This window comes from Dreissena polymorpha, chromosome 7 (assembly GCF_020536995.1).
Source record: "Dreissena polymorpha isolate Duluth1 chromosome 7, UMN_Dpol_1.0, whole genome shotgun sequence".
Classification (NCBI taxonomy): Eukaryota; Metazoa; Mollusca; class Bivalvia; order Myida; family Dreissenidae; genus Dreissena; species Dreissena polymorpha.
Window position 1 is genome coordinate 73,738,197 of NC_068361.1, and position 25,000 is coordinate 73,763,196.

At 36.4% G+C, this 25,000-nt stretch overlaps 2 protein-coding genes across 3 annotated transcripts; both read left to right on the forward strand.

The window, feature by feature from the left end:
- Positions 1-11,214: 11,214 nt before the first annotated feature.
- On the forward strand, positions 11,215-12,441 carry LOC127839829 (neuropeptide S receptor-like). The gene has a single exon (XM_052368217.1). It carries the CDS (start codon positions 11,215-11,217, stop codon positions 12,439-12,441), a length of 1,227 nt encoding a protein of 408 aa, XP_052224177.1.
- A 3,702-nt stretch (positions 12,442-16,143) lies between these two features.
- On the forward strand, positions 16,144-23,718 carry LOC127839133 (neuropeptide FF receptor 2-like). Of its 2 annotated transcripts, none has more exons than XM_052367334.1 (2): positions 16,144-16,389; positions 19,269-23,717. In XM_052367334.1, the coding sequence occupies exon 2, from the start codon at positions 19,310-19,312 to the stop codon at positions 20,531-20,533; it is 1,224 nt and encodes a 407-aa protein (XP_052223294.1). In that variant the 5' UTR covers positions 16,144-16,389; positions 19,269-19,309; the 3' UTR covers positions 20,534-23,717. The 2 variants fall into 2 exon arrangements, with proteins under 2 accessions (XP_052223294.1, XP_052223295.1); XM_052367335.1 differs by having other exon boundaries at positions 16,150-16,232; positions 19,269-23,718.
- Positions 23,719-25,000: the final 1,282 nt, after the last annotated feature.

Here is a 25,000-nt window from a genome sequence, read left to right on the forward strand (position 1 = left end):
AGAATTGTGATCTTATATTTTGTTCAGAAAATAGAATGCATTACAAATATTTCCAACTTTTTCTTCAAATTAAAACAAACTGGTAATGCCTTCAGTATTGATCTGTGACACGTACAGTTTGGTACATACATTCCACTTTTAATCGGCTGTCTGAACACTGATAGGTTGATAATAAAATGGAGAATAATTTATTGACAGCTAGCATCATGTCAAAGCCAAAGAGATACGTTGGTCGAGAGTGGCACGCACAATGACGAAAACTGTTTATGTATGATGTTGGGCATTTCTGATTATTGTTTGTCGCATTTGAAATGTTGTTGTTTTTGGACAATCCGTCTATCTCACACACGTCTAACGGTAAGCACCTATCCACAAAAACACCGCCTGCATGATTTTATTTGTTGTACACAAAAGCAAACAAAACAATCGGACAAGAGCTTGCAAACGCTTTAAAAATATAAGCGCCGGATTACCTTAATTAAGCGTCGCGTCCTTTATATCCTGTACTCAGACGCAATCAACCGAACTCGATGCAATACTAAGGTGTGAATATCCTTTCAAATTAAACGCTTTCCATTATAAAACAAAACGGAATGCGGTGAAACTTCTTTAAATAAGAGACTAAGTCGTTAGCATAGGGTCACGCAGCAGGGTGTAATACATCCGTTCAATCCATCAAAAGGGTGTTAACATTATAATCGTTACGAAACTCATTCCCACATAAGAAGCGATTACAGCAACATTAAAAACATAGGAAAAACAACCATATGCACTTTACTGTTGTTGTACTTAATCAACATTAAATTGATAAAGAAACGGGTGTGAGTGAAACGAATTTAAACATTACATTTTTTTTTTAATTTTAATACTACGTACTTTTTCTGTTATTGATTACGTCACGACTCTTCTACTAGCATTACAGTGTACATTGAATTGATAAAGCAAGGGTGTGTCAGTGAAAACGATTTGGAATGTAAATTCCTTGGGTTAGTTTTTACCTTTAATGCTACGTGCATATTGTCGGTTATGGATCACGTACAGACATTTCTACTGGTACTACATTGTATTGCGGTTGTTGTGTTCGGAGCCAGTACAGGAGCCCGCCAGTCTGCCTGTGTCGACATGTACCCGCAACACGGCAGCACGTCCCAGACCGGACCACCTCCAGGCGCCATCAAGCTGTCAGCAGACACATTCAGCTGTTCAACAAACATATCAGGTAGTACACGCTTATTGATTTTTTCGGTTCACTCGGTAGTTGTCGGCTCTGGTTACTCTTAGGTATACTATAAGTACCTGTGTACGGAAAATATGCTACACATGATCCCGGAATATGGCCGGGAGCCTTCATGTGTATTTTCCGTACCCGGGGAAGATTGTTATATACTTGAGATTACCCGGGGCACTTTTAAATAGGCATGGAGCCGAAAACGACCAAACTAGTTATAGTTGATAATGATTATTAAAGCAAGCATGTAAAAGTTAGTAAAAAGGTACAACGTTGACATTTCAGTGATATTGCAGTGGTTCGCAGAGCAGGGCTTCAAGGGTTTCCTATGTCAGGCCCGACTTGACCCAAAGGTCTTCGCGACGGTTGGACGCCTGAGTGCCCGGGGAGCCGTCCTTTTGACCAACAAAATGTGGTCAGGTACGTATCCACCTGCTTGAGAAAGATCGCAAATCCACGTAAATCAGCGCATAATGTTGCCGATTCTTTGTTCACTTATCAAATTTAAAGTTAACGACCTAGTAAAATTTCTGTTATTGCTTTATTAAATGGCCGGGTAAAAAAAACAATACACTTGTAGTCGGCTGTCTTAAAAGTGATACATTTCGTCTCGTCTAAAAGGCTTCATATAATAATGAGTGACGTTTTACGGCGGCGCATTTTATAATATTATTCATCAGTTATTTACCCCGGCAGACATAATTTCAAACTCGATCTAGATATCATTGGGATCAATATTCCAAACAAGCGCATGAAAATATTGCAATAACTAAGCATCAAGATTGTTCACAAGGCTAAAGTCGACGGTGCACGACGCACGGTGGACCACGCACAAAAGGAAGCTAATAATGCAAAACTTTCAATAAAATCCGATTTGAGGTGGGTAGAAAAATAATCAGAAAAAGTATGGAAAATACACTGCAACGACGAATCAATTCATATACGGTTAAACTGGTCTTATTTTCTCACAATCTGTCTACTAGTACGTTTACAATTTACATTGAGCGAAAGCGATATAAAAACTTCCAACAAAAGAACACGAACGTTGGGAAACTTCTTTGAACATTGTTGGCTTAGAATTTAAGTAAATAAAAATAAAACTCATAACTTGTATAACCAGATGTTGTTAAATATTTCACACATCTCAGTTTGGAAAAGTTTTAAAAAAAAACATTGTTAATTATTTTAATTCTGTCATCTTCTATTATTAGTATGTATATTTTTACGATGCATTACTGAATTTATCAATATTTGTTCAATCAATTTCCCCATCAACTGCCTCGCTCAGAGAGAAAAAAAGACAAACGAAGAACAAAAACTATTGCACTGAAATATGGTGTTCATACTCATTGTTATATTGAATGTTGTGCTGAACGTATTGTCCGTTATGAGATATTTGACCCGTCACTTGCCTTAAAGCGACCATTACTTAGTCTAGCGGATAATGTGTCCAGAGTATACATTTCCTTATAAATCATCCATTTTGCCAAGCATTTAACTGAAATAAAAATCAGTTTTGCTTAAAGGTTAGACCAAAGTTCTTCTATCTATCAATTTATCGAAGTTAATTGTTATTATGCTAATGCCTTTAGCAACATATTTATTTTTATCTTAATATACGCTTAAACGCACCTCAGGTACTAAGGACCGCACAATAAATAATAGGTATACACTTTATTTCAGTTAGGCTATGCCGCTGAAATTCACATAAATGTTGTTATTAAACACAAACATTAACACGCACTCCAGACCCACTTAATATTTGCAATGCATCTGATGTACCCCAGTATTCATACAATTGTTGGCTCATTTGAAGTTATAAACAAGACAACACCGTACTTTTGTTAAGCTTCATTTCCAAGCTATTATATAATAATTTTAACGACGACCTAATGAATAAATAAATAATTAAACGGTGAAAAAATGAAAATAGTATTACGCAATAAAACTAGAAATCCTTATGTACCCTAATAAATTGAACAAAAACAGTTGCTAAATTCAAACGTAGTTATATGGGATCTTCAAGAATCACCTGTTTAGTGCTCACGTATGTTATATGCATCAACTTGGATTCTCTGATCAATTTGCAAAGAATAACAATTTAACAGAAGCCGCATTATGGGGATTAAGATTTCAAAGTATCTGTTTGGGCTGAGAATATATTATTTCATCTAGTCTACTAAAACAGACCATAACGAATCAACTCTGATTCTGTGATCAAGTTTGCAAAGAATAACAATTTAAAAGAAGCCAAATAAAGTGGATTAAGATTTCAAAGTATCTGTTTTGGCTGAGCATGCATTATTTCATCTAGTCTACTTAAAGCCGCCAGAGTTGATATTTCTCACAACAATGCGGTTATCTCAACTTACCAGAATGGAATCAGTATTCGTGAGATACATTCTAAAGCTTAGCTCTTCATACTGATTTTCGCAAAAATTTTGCCAAAAGATGCCAAAGGCATCAACAATACGAACCTAATCATGTACATAACGGAATCCTCAAGACTTTATTAACCTGTGATGTATGCACGCTTCGGGCCACGTGAGCGCCCATTTCACGTGATTTCCACGTCCGCGCATTTCAAAACAAAGACGAACTACTAAATAACACAAGTAATTTTCAAACGAATTAGTCTACAGATAGCCCAAGCAAAGTGATTATAAAACATGTTTTTGTCTTAATGGATAAACGAGGATCATTGTGCATTGAATATCATGTTCGTAAAAAGTCAGAATGCAAGCTGATTGCATAAAAACGATTTCTCAGATCAGAGCGAATTCAATTAGGGCCGATTTTGTGGATAGAAACCAAAAGGTGTTTTATCAAGCTTGATGAAAGATTATTAAAATTTGTCGAGTAATATGCATAGATATTGACAAGAATCATGCTGCAAAAACATTAAGGTGCTATGTCCTGTCTGTTTGCTTGTCCCATTGTAAACGAGTAATGATATGATTATTCATCATTCATGCAAATGGCATTGTAAACAATGATGCAATGGTCACGTGGTTTTACATGTGACCCGCGCTTGTTTAACTTTAAATTATTTCTGCGCATGCACATAAATTGAAAAGCCCTATATTTGTCATAAAATTGGGCATTTCTTGACCGATTTTGATCACTTTCATGACATAAATACAAACACATTTTGACTCATAATCACTTTTTAGCGACACATAACAAAAATGGAAAAATATAGCAACATCAACTCGGGCGGCTTTAAATAGACACGCAACGAATAAGGTGCTTATTTTTATTTTGGGGTTAAAGTCCCTGAAATTAAGAGTAGCACACTTTTCATTGTCAATTAATACTATTTATTGATATAAAAGATGAACCATGACACAGCATATCTTTGTTTAATTGTATGTGATTGACCAATATATCCTTATCATGCAAATCACCTTACTATATGATTTGTAATTACATGTATGTTCTTTGTTAAATAATTAGCTGGCACTTAAATGTTAACATACACTGTATTGCTTGTATTTGCAGGAGGCTTCACTTACCCAGAGAAATGCCGATTTGAAGAAATCCGTGAGTTTGTTTGGACTGCACCTAGCTTCATAGCAGATCACAACACATCCATCTTCATAGTGTACGTTATTGCATGTAGCAATAAGCTAATAAGTTGTAAACATATACTTCATATAGCTAAATCTGATTTCAAACAGTAGTTCATTGCATATTCACCACTCCGATTTCAGCCACTGCACGTCGGTCTATCACCAAACCACGCAAAATAAATCATGTTTCAACGAAAACATTCTACAATATATATTATGCTATTTTGAAAAAGAATGTATTCAAAGTTGGCTCAATAATTACATATATTAATATTAATTTATATTTCGTACGTAAAATGATGATAGGCAGAAGTATATGCATATATAGATAATTATAGTGGAAATTATTTGGAAAAAATATTTTAAAATATTAATTTTGTTTCATTACGAAATCACGAGTTACAAATGTCGACCAACATGGGACGGTATGGCATGCAGTAGTCATATGGCTACATTTAAGTCAAGCTTTGAGGTCAAAGTTAGGAATTTATTTTCTTTATCGATTATTATAAATGAATTTAAAAGCAATTTAAATAACTTGGCGCACATTTTCAACTTTGTAAGTCGGTGTATCGTTCGTAGTGGCTTCCTTCGAGTTCAAGTTCAAGTTCAAAGTTAACGATTAAAGGTCAAACTAAAGTTTATTTGCGTAGTTATGCATGTCTGCTTAATAACTTTTCCGTTCATTTCATGATTTTCTAAAATATGTCATAAATGTTAAACTACAGAGAAAATAATCACTACCAGTGATCGCTGTAGATAGTCAATATATGTTTTCCAAATTCCGGATTAAATCAACAAATCGTTTGTAAGTGTCTGTTGAATAGTAGGCCTGTTGAGTTCTAACGCAGGCATCTGTCTATTGTAGATGTACAGTCGTTCAAGATATGCACACATTTTGGTTAAATGTAACGTCTGCACGGATACAGTACTCCGGGAGCTGTCAGGATGGAACATCAGACCCCTCAGTAGCCACACCGACTGCACTAACTTCCGGTACCCTCAGTAGCCACACCGACGGCACTAACTTCCGGTACCACAGTAGCCACACCGACTGCACTAACTTCCGGTACATCAGTAGCCACACCGACTGCTCTTACTTCCGGAACCTCAGTAGCCACAACGACAGCACTAACTTCCGGTACCTCAGTAGCCACAACGACAGCACTAACTTCCGGTACCTCAGTAGCCACAAGGACTGCACTAACTTCCGGTACCTCAGTAGCCACAACGACTGCACTAACTTCCGGTACCTCAGTAGCCTCACCGACTGCACTAACTTCCGGTACCTCAGTAGCCACAACGACAGCACTAACTTCCGGTACCTCAGTAGCCACAACGACTGCACTAACTTCCAGTACCTCAGTAGCCACAACAACTGCACAAAACTTCCGGTACCTCAGTAGCCACACCGACTTCACTAACTTCCGGTACCTCTGTGAACAGCAGCAGCTTAAGCAGCACCCGGTGTCCAGGCAACCTGGAAGAATGTATATCACGCCGGGGGTCGTGTTTAGCGGTGCGGCGGTTGGGATCGCATGCGTCGCATATTATACATGTATCATTAACGTGTTGATACTCTTTTATCAAAGATAGTATTATACAGCACGCTTCATATTAACCGATAATTTGCTTCTATATTATATATTGAATATACAGTTTGAATATAAAATTGTTAAATTATTTAAACTATATTTGTTAAGTGTGTGAATGATTATTTTTATTTTGTTTGACGCTATAATAAAATGTTTTATACTGCTGTGCAGCTGAAGTTCGCATCGTTTTTGTTTCAAGACATCGATATGAGCTTTTACTATGGTAAAAAACAGTTTTAATTGCGGGAAGATTGTGCTTGTAAAACGTAAGTGATTCTTATTTAACTGTGAAGAGAAAAGAAGCACACTTTTCATATTTCTATTTCTCCAAGATCTTCGGCGACCTTATTGTGACTTTAGTACGTCCTTTGTACGTCTATTGCGTCCTCAGAACGACTATGGCGTCCTTACTGCGACTTCATTGCGTCCTTACGTCGTCTATTGAGAAGAATTAGCTGAGATTAACAGTAAGGGAAGGTCATCTCTGACACTTGTTTAACTTTTTCTTAATCTATTTATAACCTAGACTATCAAATGACTACCTGTGCTTCGCGAAAATATCAAATGACAATGACGTAGCGCTGAACATTACTTAAACTACGGCGACCTAAGACTGCGTTTCTGGAAATTTCTGATTGTCGTAGTAAGGACGCCAATGACTTTTTTGGTAAAAATGCTGTTTTTCGCCTTCCCGTCACACCAGCGTCCTGGTTTATGGCGTTCTGCGCGTCCTCGCGGCTTCCTTAATACGTCCCTAAAGACGCACTGGGGTCGCTGTAGGAACGCCTAAGTCGTAGTAGGGTCGCAATAGACGCCGTTAGGACGCAATGAAGTCGCAGTAAGGACACCATAGTCGTTCTGAGGACGCAATAGACGTACAAAGGACGTACTAAAGTCACAATAAGGTCGCCGTACGGTCGCCTTGCAGTCAATTATCATTTTCTGTGGGTCTGAGCGGCGACCACACGACGTCCATGGCGATCTTACAGCGACCCTACCACGTCCCTATTACGACTATTGCGTCCTTAACAGAACGCCGGACTTCGGCCACCACTTTGAACATGTTCAAAGTGGTCACCGTGGGCTCGCGTCGTGAGCAGTTTTCGGTGTCTTCACTGCGTCCTCTCGCGTCCTGTCTGCGTTCTTCCGGCGGCAATGGCGTTCTCACTGCGACCCGGGTCGCCTTAAGGACGCAGTAAGGACGCTAGTCCGGTGTGACGGGGTATTAGGTATGAGCATGCGGTTGTGGAAAATAGTCCTCAAGCAGCAAGATGTTTATGATTTTAGAGCATTAACGATGGTTTACTTTCGAAAAACATGCGATATGAAAACAAATTAATTGTGAAACTACCAAATTCAGCTTCAAGGTAAATGTAATAGTTTCATTGCAAACGTCGAAATACAGCACTTGCTTTTCAAAATAAAGATTGTTCGCCTTAAAAGCGATTTGGCCTAACGTTATAGGGAGAAATGTAGCTGGAACGTATAGTGAGCGATATAGCTTGATCTTATAATGGGCGATCAAGCCTGGTCTTATAGTGAGCGATATAGCCTGAAGTTATTGTGAGCGAAAAAGCCTAACCTTGAAACTATTGAAATAGCCTGACCTAATAGCAAGATATATAGCCTGACCTTATAGCGAGGGAAACAACCTAACCTTATAGTGAGCAATGTATCCTGACCGTATAGCGATCAATAGAGTATGATCTTATAGTTGGCGATCTAGCCTGGCCTTATGGTGGGCGTAACAACATGACCTTAAGTGAGCGATACAGCCTGACCTTATAGAGAGTGATAAAGCATGACCTTACAGCGAGCTATATATCGTAACCATATATGGAGCGATATAACTTTACCGTATAGCGAGCGATATAATCTGACCTTATAGCGAGCGATATAGACTGAACTTATAGCGAGCGATATAACTTGATCTTATAGCAAGCGATATAATCTGACCTTATAACGAGCGATATAGACTGAACTTATAGCGATCGATATAACTTGACCTTTTAGCGAGCGATATAATATGACCTTATAGCCAGCGATATAGACTGACCTTATAGCCAGCGATATAGACTGACTGTATAGAGAGCTATATTATATGACCATATAGCGAGCGATATAATTTGACCTTATAGCGAGCGATACAGCCTAGCCTTATAGAGAGCGATATAACTTAATCTTATAGCAATCGTTATAGCCTGGCCTTATAGCGAGCGATAAACTAGTAATCTGACCTTATAGCGTGCGATAAAGCCTGACTTTATAGCGAGTGTTATAGCCGAACCTTATAGCGAGCGTTATTGCTTGACCTTATAGCGAGCGTTATTGCTTGACCTCATAGCGAGCGTTATTGCCTGACCTTATAGCGAGCGATATAGACTGACCGTATAGCGAGTGATATAGACTGACCGTATAGTGAGTGATATAGACTGCCCTTTTAGCGTGCGATAAGCGCTAGTCATCACACTCTAAACAGGGTTGGGAACATATTGTCCTAATTGTGAGAAATTATATTATTTGTATCTAATATTTAGATCTATAAGATATGCGCATATATTAAATAATTATAAAAACATAATTTTAACCGGGGTCCTTTAGAATGAAGTCTTACGCGCTGCCATTTTTCATTTAGACTTTAGAACTTAAGTTTATTTAAAACACGTGTAAGTAATACACGTATTTTTTTTTAAATCGACGAAAACGCTTTATACTGTTAACTGTTACGTTTGATGGTAATCTTTAAACGAAATGATCGTTTTGATATATTTTGAAGGCATAATCAATATTTCATTAAAAATGTATACGTTATGTACTTTTGACAATATAAGGTTTGCTATTTTAATAAATTGCGAAAAAGTAAATCGCGTATAAATAAAATCATATAACTGAAAATTATTTTGCCACATTAAAAAAGATAAAAAAATTCAACCATTAAGACGCGCGTTTTTTTATTTAAAAGTTACGATTTTGTCCACGGTTTAGTCTTAAATACACTTACTGCACTTACATTCAACACCAGTCACACCAGGGCGTCCAAAAATATGAAGATCGCAGAGGGGCGCTCTATGCAGTAGCCAGCACCTCAAGGCGCTGAGTCATCGCATAGATTGCCATGTAATGGCGATCATTGTGTGCTTGCACAAAGACATTGCCGCGGCTCGTCCTTCAAAATGCAAACGCTGTGTCAAATCTTCTTAAATACCGTACCAAAAGTTTAAACGGTAATGCACCATATTTTCAAAGGTTAAACAGAGCGACTCTTTTGGCATAAGCCCGTTTTTTCCAGAACCTTGCTCAGTTAGGTATGGAATAAATCCATCGCTACCCAGCAGCCAAGGATGCAGTTGTTTATCTTTTTGGTGAAACATAAAATTAATTAGTAAATCCTAATAAAGACAGCGTTTGAAGAATGTTAACTTAAAATCGATATACATTCACAACTTATTTAAAGACCAGCCAATTGAATTAACATGTGTGAATGCGTATTTTTAAACATTTGCTATACAAAGTAGCTGAACATATATGGTAAAGAAACCTTAGAAATGAAAAAAATCTTAACGTTCTCATGATTTTTGTAATGACCATGTGTATCGATAACATATTATAAAATTGATCTTTATAAAAAAGCATGAGCTCAATCAGAACAATCTAGTAGAAAACAGTTAAAGTAAATTAAATATCGAGTAAATCGAAATTAAATATCTCTTTCAACTTCATAATACATTTGAACGTGTGCGAATATCGGTCCTAGTTCATATAATTTTCCTTTAATTGAAATTCATTTAAATGGAATTCGGTGGCAAATGAAAGCACTGTCAACGGTCTGCTTGAGCTATCATTGTATCAGATAATATGCGACACGCGTATTGAACCGACTGTCTGTAAAAAGGTGGGTATTAATTACTGATAATAAATTTGCTGGAGGTTGCATTATACAAATAATGACACATTTCCCCGGATCGTGTTGCAAATAAAGTCCTTTTTAAGCGTTCTAACGAATGATTGCTCTTTAAAACTTCAATAAAATATCACCACAGGCATGGTATATAGCTTTTATTTTCAAATGCTCGATTGGCTTGTATCGATCCATTTTGCAAGTGCAACAATATTTATATTATATCTTATTTCGCTTGACCTTGCATTATTTATAGGAAAGTGTTTGTATAACCATACCCCAAAGGAAACGTTACTATTATATGGTCGCCCACTTAGAAAAGGATCGTTCCGAAACCTTGATGTGAACAAACAACCTCTTTGTAAAATTGAAATAAACCATAATGAAATCACGATCTTATTTGAGAGACGTGTATCGATGAATTGAAAGAATTGATAAACTGTGATATGAACTTGAAATAAGCTGTTCATATTGAAATAACATTGCATTTGATTGAATATTTATGTTTGCCTTTTGAATGGGAAAAACGTGATTGTAGTAGTTTAAGAAAAGTACCTTACTTTTTTAAATAATTTAAATGTATTATATTAGTGTCTCCTGCAGTTCTCTGTGGACACGTAACAGCGGTTGTTTGAAATCGCAAGGTATGTTATTTTAGTTTTGTTGAGACATATAATTGATTTATTTTTTATTTGAGTCCATTTTATTGTATTATCTACAGTAATAAAAAAGCAACAGATTCAGTTTTAAAACTAGTGTTTGTATAACTAGCATATAGCAGAAAAAAATAATGTTTGTAATAAATTACTGGTTCAACGTTTGAATGTCGTATTGTCCTGTCGTTTTTACATATATTACTCTTCATTTTTCTTTCAGTTGAAATATTGACGCATGATGTAAACAAACGATAAACGCTCGAAAATGACACTCGAAGGAAACAGAAGCGATTCAGACCTACTCGAGGAGGTTAATTCGAAAATTACGTCATCGTTGACGCCAGTGACCGTGTATCTCAGCGTGTTGATGTTCTTTGGTCTCCTTGGTAACATTCTCGTCTGCTATTACTACGGGTGTAAGACAGGACGTTCCAGCCACGCGGTGTTTATTTGCACCGTTGCCGTGTTCGACTTGATAAGTTGTGGCGTGTCTATTCCGATCGAAATCGTGGACATAACTTTTTTCTACACTTTCAGAAACGGTGGATTGTGTAAATTTCTACGTTTTATTAACTACATTGTTACAACAGGAAGCGCATTTACACTTCTAGTGATCTCCGTTGATCGTTTTAGGCGTGTATGTCGACCTTTTAAGAAACAGCTTAATCTTAAAAAGTCAAAGATCATGTGTGGTATATCAGTCGTAGTTGCTCTTGTATACTCATGGCCGGCTTTAGTCTTTTACACCTCTGTGAACGTGAATTTGACAGCGTCAAATGGTAAAAACATAACTGGGTTTGACTGTACAACCACTAAGGACAGCGACTATGCAACCTATTTCTGGATTTTCAATGGAGTGTATTTAGTTACCTTTCTTGTTAGCACGACCATTCTGTGTGTAATGTATTCATTCGTGGGAAGGTCTATTTTAGGACATAAGAGAAACAGTCAGCTCTATTCTAGACCTATTTCTAAAGTGCGCGGTTTAAATTACACCGACAGTGACACAACACAGACAAAGAAGGGTAACCAAAGGACACACGGACGTATAGAGGAATTGGTCCCTCCGGAAAACAGCAACATTGATCAGGCTAATAACCCAGGCGATGCGAGTAAAAATGTTGAATTTAACAGGGATCTTAACGAACAACAATCAGGAGACAGCAACACACGACGGAGAAAATCATTAGAGATAAAATCAACGAAGTACACAATGATCATGATAGTTATAACAGCAATATTCATAATCAGCTTTTTGCCACATTTGGTATTAATTATTCTAGATGAATTCTTGACGTTTCACAAAACCACCGGAAGTCAGGTCGCCTTTCAGTTTGGTGTGAGGTCGTACTTTCTTAATTCCGCGATAAACCCACTGGTCTATGGATTCTTCAACCCGAAATTCAGACTTTTCTACAGCTCCAAACTGTGTCGATGTTTTCAATACCAGATGCCCGCTGGAGGTATATCGACAAGTTCGGGCGCGACATAAGACGATATGGCATTTGCTTATGATACGCTCATTTAACTGTTAGAAATTATAAATCAGTTGTGTTTTGAATAAAAGCAGTATCAGTATCAGGTGAGATTATTGTCCATCTGAGTATACAAAACGAGCTTGAAATACAAGTTATATGAGTCGCGCTTTGGGAAAACCAGGTTTAATGCATGAACGTAAAGTGTCGTCACAGATTAGCCTGTGCAGTGCACACAGGCTAATAAGAGACGAAATGTTTTGCCTTAGCTGGATTTTTTAAAACGTAGAATACAACTTCAACGGCCTTGCTTATGTTTTTGAATCAAATCACACACTTTTACTAGGGGTGGTGTAATAAATCATTGGAAACTTACTGTTAAAGTATATATTATAAAACGGCGACTCAATGCATCCAATTGATATGTCGCTCTCTCTTCTTGGTATATATTGTATCTGTTACGCTCTAACGTATTAAGCGCGGTTGTATTTCACTCGTGCTGCATGTGCAAATTGCAGTATGCGAACTATATTGATTCGTCGTTTATTCTTAGGACAGTACATTTGTTATGATACTTGATTTAAAAGCGTTTGTTCGCAATAAGACGATTTCAGGTAATTTGTAAAAGCAGCCAGTTTATTAAACAAGCTTATACCGAAAACTTCGACATATGTCTTTAAAAAGTATCACGTCATCCATATCGATTTCGCGCTGTGCTATCAGCAGTTCCCAATCAAAACAAAACAACAACAACACCATCACAATCACAATTTTAATGACGAGTTGAACATATGTGGTAATACTCGACCTTGCGACTTATTTTAGAGTGATATTGATCGATAATTCATCGAAGCGCGGATCAGTTCAAAAACTGTTTCTTTGAGATATTAAAATATTATTTATTTGTTTATTGTCCATATTTTGAAAAAAATCACTGATTTATTAATAAGAAAATGGTAAGTAATGCGTAAAAAGTGCATTAAAATGTACACTGTTTAAATGTTGAGTACGAATTAGTCGCGTCATGCGAAAATTGGTCTTATTACATATGCGACCAACGTAACGTCGAGCAGACAGATCGGGAGGAAAGCTGTCCGAAAATGAGTCACGCAAGGTTTCATTGGTGGACAAGGAAGCACCGGGATTGAGCTACGTTGATCGTTTTTAGCATAAGACTCATTTTTGCAAAATGGGGCTTTCATTATTTGTGTGTATGTAATTTTAATGTTTGTACTATAAATGTAAGTTATGTAAATTTATTTAATGTAAGTATAATTTAACGAAATGCACAATGTACACTTCTTTACATTTACACAATGCTTGAGTTTAAAACACGCACCAATCTTGACATAGATTGTCTTCCTTATATTTATGTTCGTAAATTCTTTTTAATTATGGTATCTACTGCTTATCTATTGTGTAATTACCTCTGAGCGCCTTAATTTTCATTTGTCGGACCTCAAATATTTTATCATTTGTTCCAATACAAAACACCGGTTATGGAAACGTTCTGATTAAAAATGGATACAAACATTACAAAAAATATAAACACTTAACACCAGAAACATAACAGACAATGCTTTTAACATTGGCTAGCCAGACAGTGTCATCATACTTTATTCACAACATAAGACATATCTGCTTGAACAAAATAATCATAGCATTTTATATCATATTTTTATACATTATTTGCGTATACAATACTCATATCGTGTTGCAAATTACAGTACAATACAAAACACCACGCGCTTTTTTAATCCGGCAATAACAGAATTGTCCTTTTTTAATTTCCAGATTTTCGATAAAATTAACTCAGTGGAGGTCATCGTCTGGTTCTTTCTTTCCGAAGTGTGCGCATTTTAGTCCGCTTGATTTAACTCCGTTTTATAAAGAAAGTGAACGGAGTCTTATTAATAAACATATGTACCACAACTTGGGGTTTCTTTAAGTTTACAACATCAAGGTTGAATGTTAAATCGACATCACCTCCAACATTTAAACATGTAACATATATAACACCTCAAAACAAACAAATGCAATTCAACAAACATGCTATGAGGAAACGAATAACATTTTTGTCTGACATTGAGGAAGATAAGTAGAAGATAAGTTTAACAAGAGTAAACAAGACAGCGTAAGCATTGAATACATGGCACTTGAAAAACCATCACCAACACTCAGGTTGACAGCGTAAATTTTAAAATCAAAATTGCCTTGTTTCGCATGCTAACACCCTGCAAAACAAACACTCGGCTGTGGCGTATGGTTGACTTAGTATTATTTCAACGAAAATTATGAATGTGTTATTTGTCAGAAAATTAACATTAAGAAATACACACCCTACAATAACAAAATCTATTACACAATATTTGAATACTCGTTTAATGATTCTTTATTTCATTACAGTACTTATTAATGTAGTCTCCTGTGTTTGAAAGTAAAGTTTGCGAACACATTCTGCAAGTATAACGAAGATTGTCTGGTACGTTGCTTCATTAATCGCTGACGTCACACTTGAGTAAATAATCGTGGTGATTGAAACGTCTTTCTGTACACAAAGGTCGGGTGTTCCAAATTTATCGGCGTAATATTTAAGTATCTCGACACATTTTAAACCAAATTCCGTGTTAATTGGCCATGCCAAAACAATCCCAATCGGGCTTTTCTGAATATACCGCTTCACACCTGTTCGAGGGTACTCGTTCCTTGGAAACGGGCTTGCTTAGGATTCATCATAAGAAAATCATGGATGGCAGTGTGCCTGGTCGGAGCCAGAATGAGCGCGCGGAAAAGGTTACACGTGGTAAGACAGACCGGAAATCGGTTGTCGTTCGAAGCGATGATTTGGACCACACATGTGGACTTTTCTACTCGCGGTGTTGCATCTTACATTGAGTTCTTTGATAGAACTACCTTTTTATTGTGTATATAGAGAATACTATGTTAGTATGAAGAAAGGTTTACATGGCGAGGCTTGCCGAGCCTTGTAAGCCTCTCTGAGACGAGTAGAATAAATTTAAGTACACAATCACACTTACATAGTATTCTATTTATCCTACAAATAATTCAGCATACCTCTACGTCCCCGATTTTAAAGAAATAATGAAAAAATCGCTTAAAAGCTGCAGTTTTACTGGGAAAGAATACGACTTCTGTCGTTTGACATGTTAATAATTACGTCATGAGCACGCGCGCTTAATAAATTTTGTTTTTTTGCCTGTTTGTGATGCATTTTTTGTTTAAAATATACTACATCTTGGTATCAAATTGTTTGTTTTGTTGAATATGATTCGATTATACTAAAAATGAATACTTTATAGTTGATTCCGAGTAATATTACCTTCCTCCACACATGACTAGGTGTGTGATAAACATAGAAGTGGGATAAACCTTATATTTTCTGTATGAGCTCTATTATGTTCTATAAATTCATTTAGCTGCAGGATCAACAGTCAAATGATTAAAGGGTTACCGGTATTTTGGATTGGTTATTATTATTATGCAAGTTTGTTTTTATTGTTGAACTTAATTAATAGACAAATAAGAAAGATAATTGTTCAACAAACGCCGTATTTTCTCCTATGGTTCGACATAAGATCATTGGACTATTAAACCAGTCGTTTTGGAAAAATGTAATACCCATCCGCTGGCTACACCATTGGATTTGGTAGATAAAGTTGATTATACATTACCATGTTCAATAACTCTTCTATAACAGATGCAGCGTTATACATATGACGAGTGGTGTGTGTACATAAATATCATAAGCATGTTTTTATCTTTCCTTTTAGTGGAAAGTGCACAGAACGTAAGAAAACTGTAAATAATTATACACGTCTTATCCAAATGTATCCATCAAGAAATAAAAATGCGGTTTATATATTCATTGAAACGCCAAAATAATTCACGCGACAAAGTTAAAGATCACGCGGAAAATAATGGATTTTGAAGACAAAATTTAAATAGTGAGTATGAATTGACGATTTAAAGGACGCCATTGCACATGATTATTTCAAATGTACGTTTCAACGGCCTGTCGTTTCTGCCTTTATAATTTACATGTCAGGTTATTTAAATGATATTATTATTTTGCATCTTTAAAAGATAACCGTAATTACAATCAGTTTTCGTAGACTCAAACATATGTTGTTATTGATTTTCGAAAAAAATAATCAAACAAATATATAGGCATCCGAAAATTTAGAGGCAGCTATGTTATGGTATTGTGCTGTACATTTCTTCTATGCTTTGAAATAAATACCACTTAATAGCTTTGCAATCTTTGATCTGATTTTTTTTCAAATAATAAGTAAAAACAAACTGCTTCATTAAGACGGTATCATTTCAAATGCTGCTTGTTGAAACCATATAGTAATGATACAAATTTTTGAGCCTATCCGAATTGGCTGCCTGCCAAAAACCAAATTTCCAAAACTCCGATTTACCCCTTAATTCATGCGCAATAAAAGTACTTCTTTGCAGATTTCAATAATCCGCCTTGTAAATACAGAACATCACTATATAACATGACCGTTAAAAATTGTAAACAAATATTATTGAAGCAAAATTGCTTAAAATTGGCTACGACACAGTTTTTATTGAAATTAAGTTCCTCACTTGACGGTCTAGGCCGAAAATATACGAGTGTCTACGGAGACAGAAAGAAGATTTTTTGCTGAGACATTTTTTGAAGACATTATATTTGGTATTTATAAACATATTTTAAAATATTGTTTTTTTTTTATTTTGCGTTCAAGAAAAAAGAATTGAAAAAAAACAACAACAAATCTTCATGATCATTCTTGGAAATATATGAAGTTAACTTATATGGTATTTCACTGCGCAGATCGAGCGCGCAAATCGAGCGCGAAAATTTCTTCGTGAGACAACGTACACAATCTGTACACCGTTCTTTATCAGGGTAAAGGCCCAGTCTCACTATGATGCCGGCGGAGCCCCGGTGTGTGATCCTGGATCTACCGGGATGAACCTGGGCTCTACCGGGATGAACCGGGTCTCCACCGAGGACGACCGGGATGAACCGGGGAAAACTGGGGCTCCACCGGGAAAGAAGTAAAATGTTTAATACCTCCGGGATGAACCGGGAGTCACCGGGAAGGACCAGCAACGATCGGCGCGGCACCGGGAACAACCGGGACGGCGACGGGAACAACCGGGACGGCATCGTAGCTCCACCGGGGCCCATACAGACCCCAGCAGAGCTACGACAACGACCCGTGGAGCCCCGTTGAATGGCGGTAGAGTCCCGGTATAGCTACGGTACATAAGAAAATCGGCGCTCTGTCGGGATGCCATCGGCATTCACCGGGGCTCAACCGGGGCATTACCGGCGACGACCGGGCTGAAACTCGGGCGTTGCCGTAGCTCTGCCGGGGTCTGATTCCGGTATAGCCCCGGTGACTGCCGGTGGTGTAGCGGTTTACCGGGGCTCTGCCGGAACTCTGCCGGCATTCACCGGGGCTCAACCGGGGCACTACCGGCGACAACCGGGGTTATGCCGGGACGCTGCCGGCTTTCACCGGGGCTCAACCGGGGTACTACCGGCGACAACCGGGGCTCTTCCGGGGCTTCACCGGGATTAACCATAGCCAGTCCGGGTTGATCATGACTCTGACGGTCTGTTGACCGGCTACAACCCGGGCGGCACCGGGAAATAGTGTGACCGCGTTGAAAGCATTATACGAATCATCTCGGTTCTCGCCGGTCAACTGGCGTTAGCAAACCGGGATGTACCGGGGCTCTACCGGAAATAGTGAGACTTTGGCTTTAGTGGATTTTCTTTTGTATACACATTATAAAGGAAGTATGAGTGTTTCACTGATCTGTTAATTATGTAATAGAAAGCTATTTTAGGCTATTGAACGTGATTTATTTGACGCCAAAAATAACAGTTTTTGCGGCCATGTTGTTCTTGCTGTATATCTTCACCGCCTATGTAGACGAACCTCTACTAGATCTGTAGAGTTGAACAAAAGGTTATCGTTCCCACAACCAGTATCGTGTAGTCCTCCACCGTCTATGTACACTGTAGTATATACACACATAATGTCTTTTCTTACAGTATCTGAGCTTCTGCACTCAACCGCATGGGTCAATTAGTAAAAATTCGGACAAAGAGAGGAATTCGGACAAAACATCCTAAATGCATTTTACGTCACATTAAATCTAGCCCCAGACCTTCAGTGCCTACAGCGCTTTGATTTATTTCTGGTACACATGACAATTCGCCCGATTACGCAATTTAGTGATCGAATGCCTGCAGTCATTTATCTTCAAGGCTTTATGAACTTAATCCGATTTAAAGACATGATTGAAAGGTCATCAAATAAGCAAAAACAAGGCAGAACACTTTTAAATGAACACTGTAAAATATTCTGTCGGAAAATTAAGAGCAATTAATAATGGACATAAATCCGTTTGTCCTAAAATGTTTTGTCACGATTTTTGCATGTTTTGTTCACAAAGTGCAACGAAATCACCCCTATGTCGTTTTTACAGTTGACAACTGTTTGTTCAGCTGTACGTTAAATGCGTGTTAAGGATTGTACAGTACATATTTAATATTCTTATAATATATACTAAATTATGTATGTTATGCTTATATAGCACATGTATGCATATAGTACTTAATGCGGTACCAGAGGGAAAAATGTAGAGCGATTGATTTTCCAATAGTTCGACTGTTTAATGTATTCTAACACTCCAACTAAATATTGTTAAAATGCTCTGTAGATTTTTATTTATGTTTTTTCGTGTTGATACAAATTGGAAATAAGCTTAGAATGTAATAATACTACTAAATCATTATACCTTTACCTTTCAGGTAAATTCAGAATATTCTGCCGGCGAAATCTACAAGGAAAAATGACTACCGAGGCGAACATCAGCGATTCCGATTTGCTTGAACAAATAAATTCCGAAGCAGCGTCACTGATGACGCCAGTCATCGTTTTCCTTTGTGCATTGATGTTCTTCGGTCTTCTAGGAAACATTCTCGTCTGCTATTACTATGGACAGCAGACAAGGCGCTCAAGCCATGCCGTGTTTATTTGCACCGTTGCGTTATTCGACTTAGTGAGCTGTGCTGTGTCGATGCCGATTGAAATAATTGACATGAAGTTTTACTATACCTTCACTAACGGCCATCTTTGCAAGTTCCTACGTTTTGTAAATTACGTAGCCGCGATTGGGAGTGCATTTACACTTCTTGCGATATCTGTTGACCGCTTTAGAAGAATATGTCGGCCATTTAAGAAGCAGCTTAACCTACTGAAATGCAAGTTACTCTGTGCACTTTCGTTTTTGCTTGGTTTGATATATTCTTGGCCGGCGTTAGTCGTTTATAAATCGGTCGAAGTTGAATTGAACGCGCAAAATGGTCAAATTGTGAAAGGATATGATTGTACTACAACAAATGAAAGCAATTATAGAGCCTATATCTGGGGTTTTAATCTCGTCTATCTGATAACGTTCATATTTGGTACTGGAACCATTGTTGTGATGTATTCGCTCGTCGGCAAGTCCATATACAAACATAAACGAAAGCTTGTACAGTCACGACCGTTGTCGCGGATACGGCGATCCAAACCCGTGCACGCGGATCTAGATTCAACTAAAACTGATGAAGAAAGCAGCGGAATTGATAACGATGAACAGGGTCGTGCATCGTGTGTTAGAAAGGCAAATGCTATGCAACTGCGCGCAAAAGGTAGTGACGCACAGCAAAAGAAGGCAGCGGATATAAGTGGCGATAATCATAAGGAAGACAAACTTAACAACAAATCAATCAAGTACACCATGATCATGCTAGTGGTTACATCGATTTTTGTTATCAGCTTTTTACCATATCTTATTTTAGTCATAATTGATGCGTTTAAAGACTTAAAAGAGTCTTTACGGGGAAGTTCTCTAGTTGGATATGAAATCGGTGTGCACTCTTACTTTTTTAATTCTGCCATAAACCCAATGGTTTACGGATTTCTGAATCCAAAGTTTAGACAGTTTTATAGCTGTAAACTAGCTCGATTAACCACTTATTCATTCACTAGCGAGGCTTTGTCATCAAGTACCGCGATAACGAATGCATAGGCTACTGCGATACTTGTATTTGAAAAATATTCAATATTTTGAAGGCCATTTTGATAATTTCAATGTACGCTCCATTGACAGTTTTTAATGTTTGGATTTATTTTCTGCCTTATAAAATAACTAGATAAATCATTAAATAGCGAATTTAAGTTGTTGCTTTTATTTTTGAAAACGAAAGTAAAACGTATTAAAAAAGTAGAGCAAAACTATGTTGTCATGTGCATATTGTTAGTTGAGGTATACTTAGCACTTATTCAGCATGACATATCATCCGTTTTCGTGTACAATGCCGCAAGTAGATTCGACCAATCAAATCGAGCGTTTTCAAAACAGTTACGATGCAGGCGGTCTTCGCTTCATATTAGCCGTTATACGCTTTGTTATCCGCTCAAATGCGCGTTGCTTCACATTCTTCATACCAAGAGTATAAAAACGTGAAGAGGAATTTCATTAGTTGGCTTATTACTATTTATTAAAACGGAATTTTTGCGAAAACGTTTCTCAACGTTATATGATGTAATGACAACGGAATATATCTCAATTGTTCGGACAAAGCCTTGCTTATGAGCTTGATTTTATAACAAAACATTAAGGTGTATGCATTTACAATATGAAAGAGGTCCCGGGTTCGATCCACATTCAGGTTCATTCCTCTCTAGCTAGGTTACATGGAAAGTTTCCATAGACACTTTGATTGCGGGTTTCTGTTCGATGTAGATACATACGGCATCATGTCAGACTTTGCCATCGATAAGAAACCAAACAAAGGTAATTTAGTTCATTAATATACATCACCTTTGCTTACATAACGGAAAAGCCTGAACATGAATAGTGCAGTATATCTTACTTAAAAGACTTATTAATATAAATAACTGAAAAACCATACACATGTTATATAAAGTATACATTTAAAATATTAAACGTTATATAAACTACATCAATGTTCTTTATATAAGTACGATGTGTTTCGTTGCTTAACAAATACGACACCATTTCTATAAATGTCCTGCCTGTTTGATAAATGTTATTTCAACCACATGGATTACTTTCAAAAAACTGGAATCAGTAAAATAAATGCTCTTTTATTTTTTTTTGTTGATGATGGTATTATTTGATAGTTTTGTCTGTAATATAACGGACTCAAGACGCACCAAATACATCATCTGTCCATGTATCACAAGTTTACGAGTAATAACATATATACCGATAGTTGATTGGATTTTTTGGGTGTCAGTTACTGCAAAACAGATCTTATTGATAATTTGGCAACTCGACACATTTTCATGCAAGGCTCTTTTTATATGGATGTTGTATAATAATGTGTGCGTGAACAGAAATCGTTTTGTTCATAATTCTTCATAAAGAATGTATTTAGCTTTATTGCTATCCAACACAATGCATGCAACCAACTTGTGGACTAAAAGCTTTACAAAGGCCTGCATTTTTGTTTCGAGTCATTACTTAAATTTTCGAAAGTAATGACATTATTTTATTTAAGCATTTATAATTATGATATATTTATAATATGTATATTTTTGTATTGACGCAACTTGTATCTAAATATATTTTTGTAAACATATCCGACGTGTCTGTTGACATTTACTTTGATTTGTTATAATTCAGTGAGTGTTAATGATGGCACTTAAATAGCATGCATTCTTGTACACTATTAGCAAATTATGAAAGATGGATTCTTTAAGGCGTTTCAATCGGTTTGCAGTAGGTTTGTAGTTGTTCTGATAATTTCAGGTTTGACTCTATCTTTTGTTTATATATTTGGTAACATTTTTCATCTCAAATTGGCGAAGACATATATTTATATTAATATCTTAAATATATTCACGATTGCATCTGGTGTATGTTGTATTTCTATGCTTTATCATAAATATAATAAAAAGCATATATTGCCCAAAAATTGAAAATTATTGCTGTTTCATTTGATAATAAAAAGAGAGAAAATAACGATAGGACTTCACTTAACCGCATAACGCAAGCACATACATTTTGAAATCATAAATGCGACGTCAGAAGAGTGAACATATATACATGCGCGCATAGAGGAAGACAATGTCTACAAACAAATTTATGTTTAAAACAAAATTAGCTAATAGAAACTAAACACCGCCAGTTATAACATTCCAAACTGTCTTGGAAAATGTTCGAAGATGCATCTCTAAATATTTCTTGCTCATTAATGATTAAGACTTAATTTGCTTTTTGGGGCGAAAGACAAGGTAATTTGACATTACTTTGTTTATGTAAGAGAAATGACCTGGAATAATATTTGAGCCTCGCTATCGGTAAATCGTGCCATTTTTCTCATAAATTATATTATATTAGTGATTTGAAGCTGTTATTTATGTTGTACGCTGAGTACATTTTACCTTTTTTCTGAATATTTTTTTTTCTGCAACAAATCACATATTACAGGATGGATACATGCTACACGAATATAACAATAAATTGAAAATACGTATTTACACATTAAACACACACGTCATGTTCCCTAAGAATCAGATATTGCTTATACAATTATACATCTGCGAACTGTTTTAACAAACGTGAATGCGGTTTATGTACATTTGATACCTTATCAGGTCAAGCACTAGCGGCTATGCTTTAACTCATAGACTGTTAGAATAATTACCCGACTATGTTCATTCAACATAAATATGACAATTTTGATATATTTATTTTACCACTATTAAGCGATGGGTCTGGGGATTAAAATGACAGCCAGCTTGAAAGGGATAGGGAGAACTTCGAAAAATAACTTTTGCATGCAAACATACGGAAAATGTCTTACGATACTGGTTCAAAAATGTTAAAATGGAAACTGTTAAATATGTTTTAATTTATGACCAATGTACATTGCTCTAAACAACAATTCAAATTATATGACATGTGTATAATGACAGCTATTTCAATCGCTAGCTTTTGATAGTGTTGTTTTAGGGCACATTTTGATAAGTGCTGTCAATTTTATCTTCTAGATAAACAGTCACCTAAGATAACCATTCCGCTTATTTACGTCCGAGTTACAGTCAAAGTGATTATGATTTGGTGCACTTTGGGTAAAACGAAAGATTCGACCAGAGCAATGCGTACTTCCTTTTGTTAGCAATTGTTGGCAAAATATTCATATCATTCATAAACTATACTGTTTTAATTTCTTTGACCGTGATTTGTACTTCATTTTCAATTATACTTTTTTGTATTTTTTCTGTCTAGTTTCTGCAATTTATTGTGTAATAGATAGTTCTTTTTAATTTCGAATTTATATTGTTATGTATATACCATGAACGTTTCTTTTGGAATGCACTTAGCATCTGTCCCAATTAAGTAGGCTGTGATATGTGCAAAGGATTTAAATGTGGGTAACATGCGTCCAAAACAATATTGACCAAACGTACATGTATTTGACATTGACTCTTTTATCGACAGGTCACGTTGACTTGCAATATTTTATTTGTGTAATCTGCGCACATCTATTCATTAAACTTTATTTTACTTATTCTGTCAAATTGCATATCGAAGAGTCTTGCCAAAAGTATTGTAGATAATATACAGACACTTAGAATTGATTATCTCTACCAAATGTGAACGTTAACGTCTTATGTTATTTCTTTTACGAGACCATCGATTGCATGCACCTAAATTGCATCATGAACATGAATTCGAAAACAAACGGTATGCGCTTGATTGATTATCTAAAACGTTCAATACATATGTTAAGAATATATATAAACGATAACTTAAAAATATTATTAGCGGCACTTTATTCCGTTTTTTTTCGTACATAATGTCATTGCTTAAAACTATGCTGCATTGTATTTTACAAATTAGTATGTATATATATGACCACGTTGTCGGGTATTGCATAACATTAAAAAAAATTAATGATTGGTTTTAATCAAAACCCATGTGTTGCTATGTCTTCAATGGCATACATGTTCGACCGATCGGAAAACATTTCCCGGGTACACTATATTAATAACAGACCACAAATATATACGCTTTCTTCTGGCATAGTTCATGTTTCTGTCTAGTTCAAGCTAACTTGACCGGTTTATATTTTGATTGGTTTCTGATGTTAATAAAGCGATAATGGTACCCTGTATAAAAGTGGAATATTCGGGTGCTTTTCTTTACTCATCACATGGTGTGATGTTTATTCCTCGACAGAGATTAATCAAAGCCAATTGAAGAATTTAAGATTATGTCAATGTTAACGTTGTCACAAACGTGATACGATGTTTACAGTGCATAATTATATGTTTACAATTAAGGAACGATATCTAAGTTAATACAGATTTACCGCACAATATAAGGTACTTTGTCCATTAACAGAACAGTAAAGGTCATTTGGGTAAAATGTTTATTGCTAAAATGTACATATTTGGCAAAAACCGTAAATTGCTCAAAGATTATTTATTCGGATGCCTGTCATTTTTAGCTATGTCGGGT

Coding starts and splice junctions, on each gene's coding strand:
- LOC127839829 (XM_052368217.1), top strand. CDS start 11,215: ATGACACTCGAAGGAAACAGAAGCGATTCAGACCTACTCGAGGAGGTT.
- LOC127839133 (XM_052367334.1), top strand. CDS start 19,310: ATGACTACCGAGGCGAACATCAGCGATTCCGATTTGCTTGAACAAATA.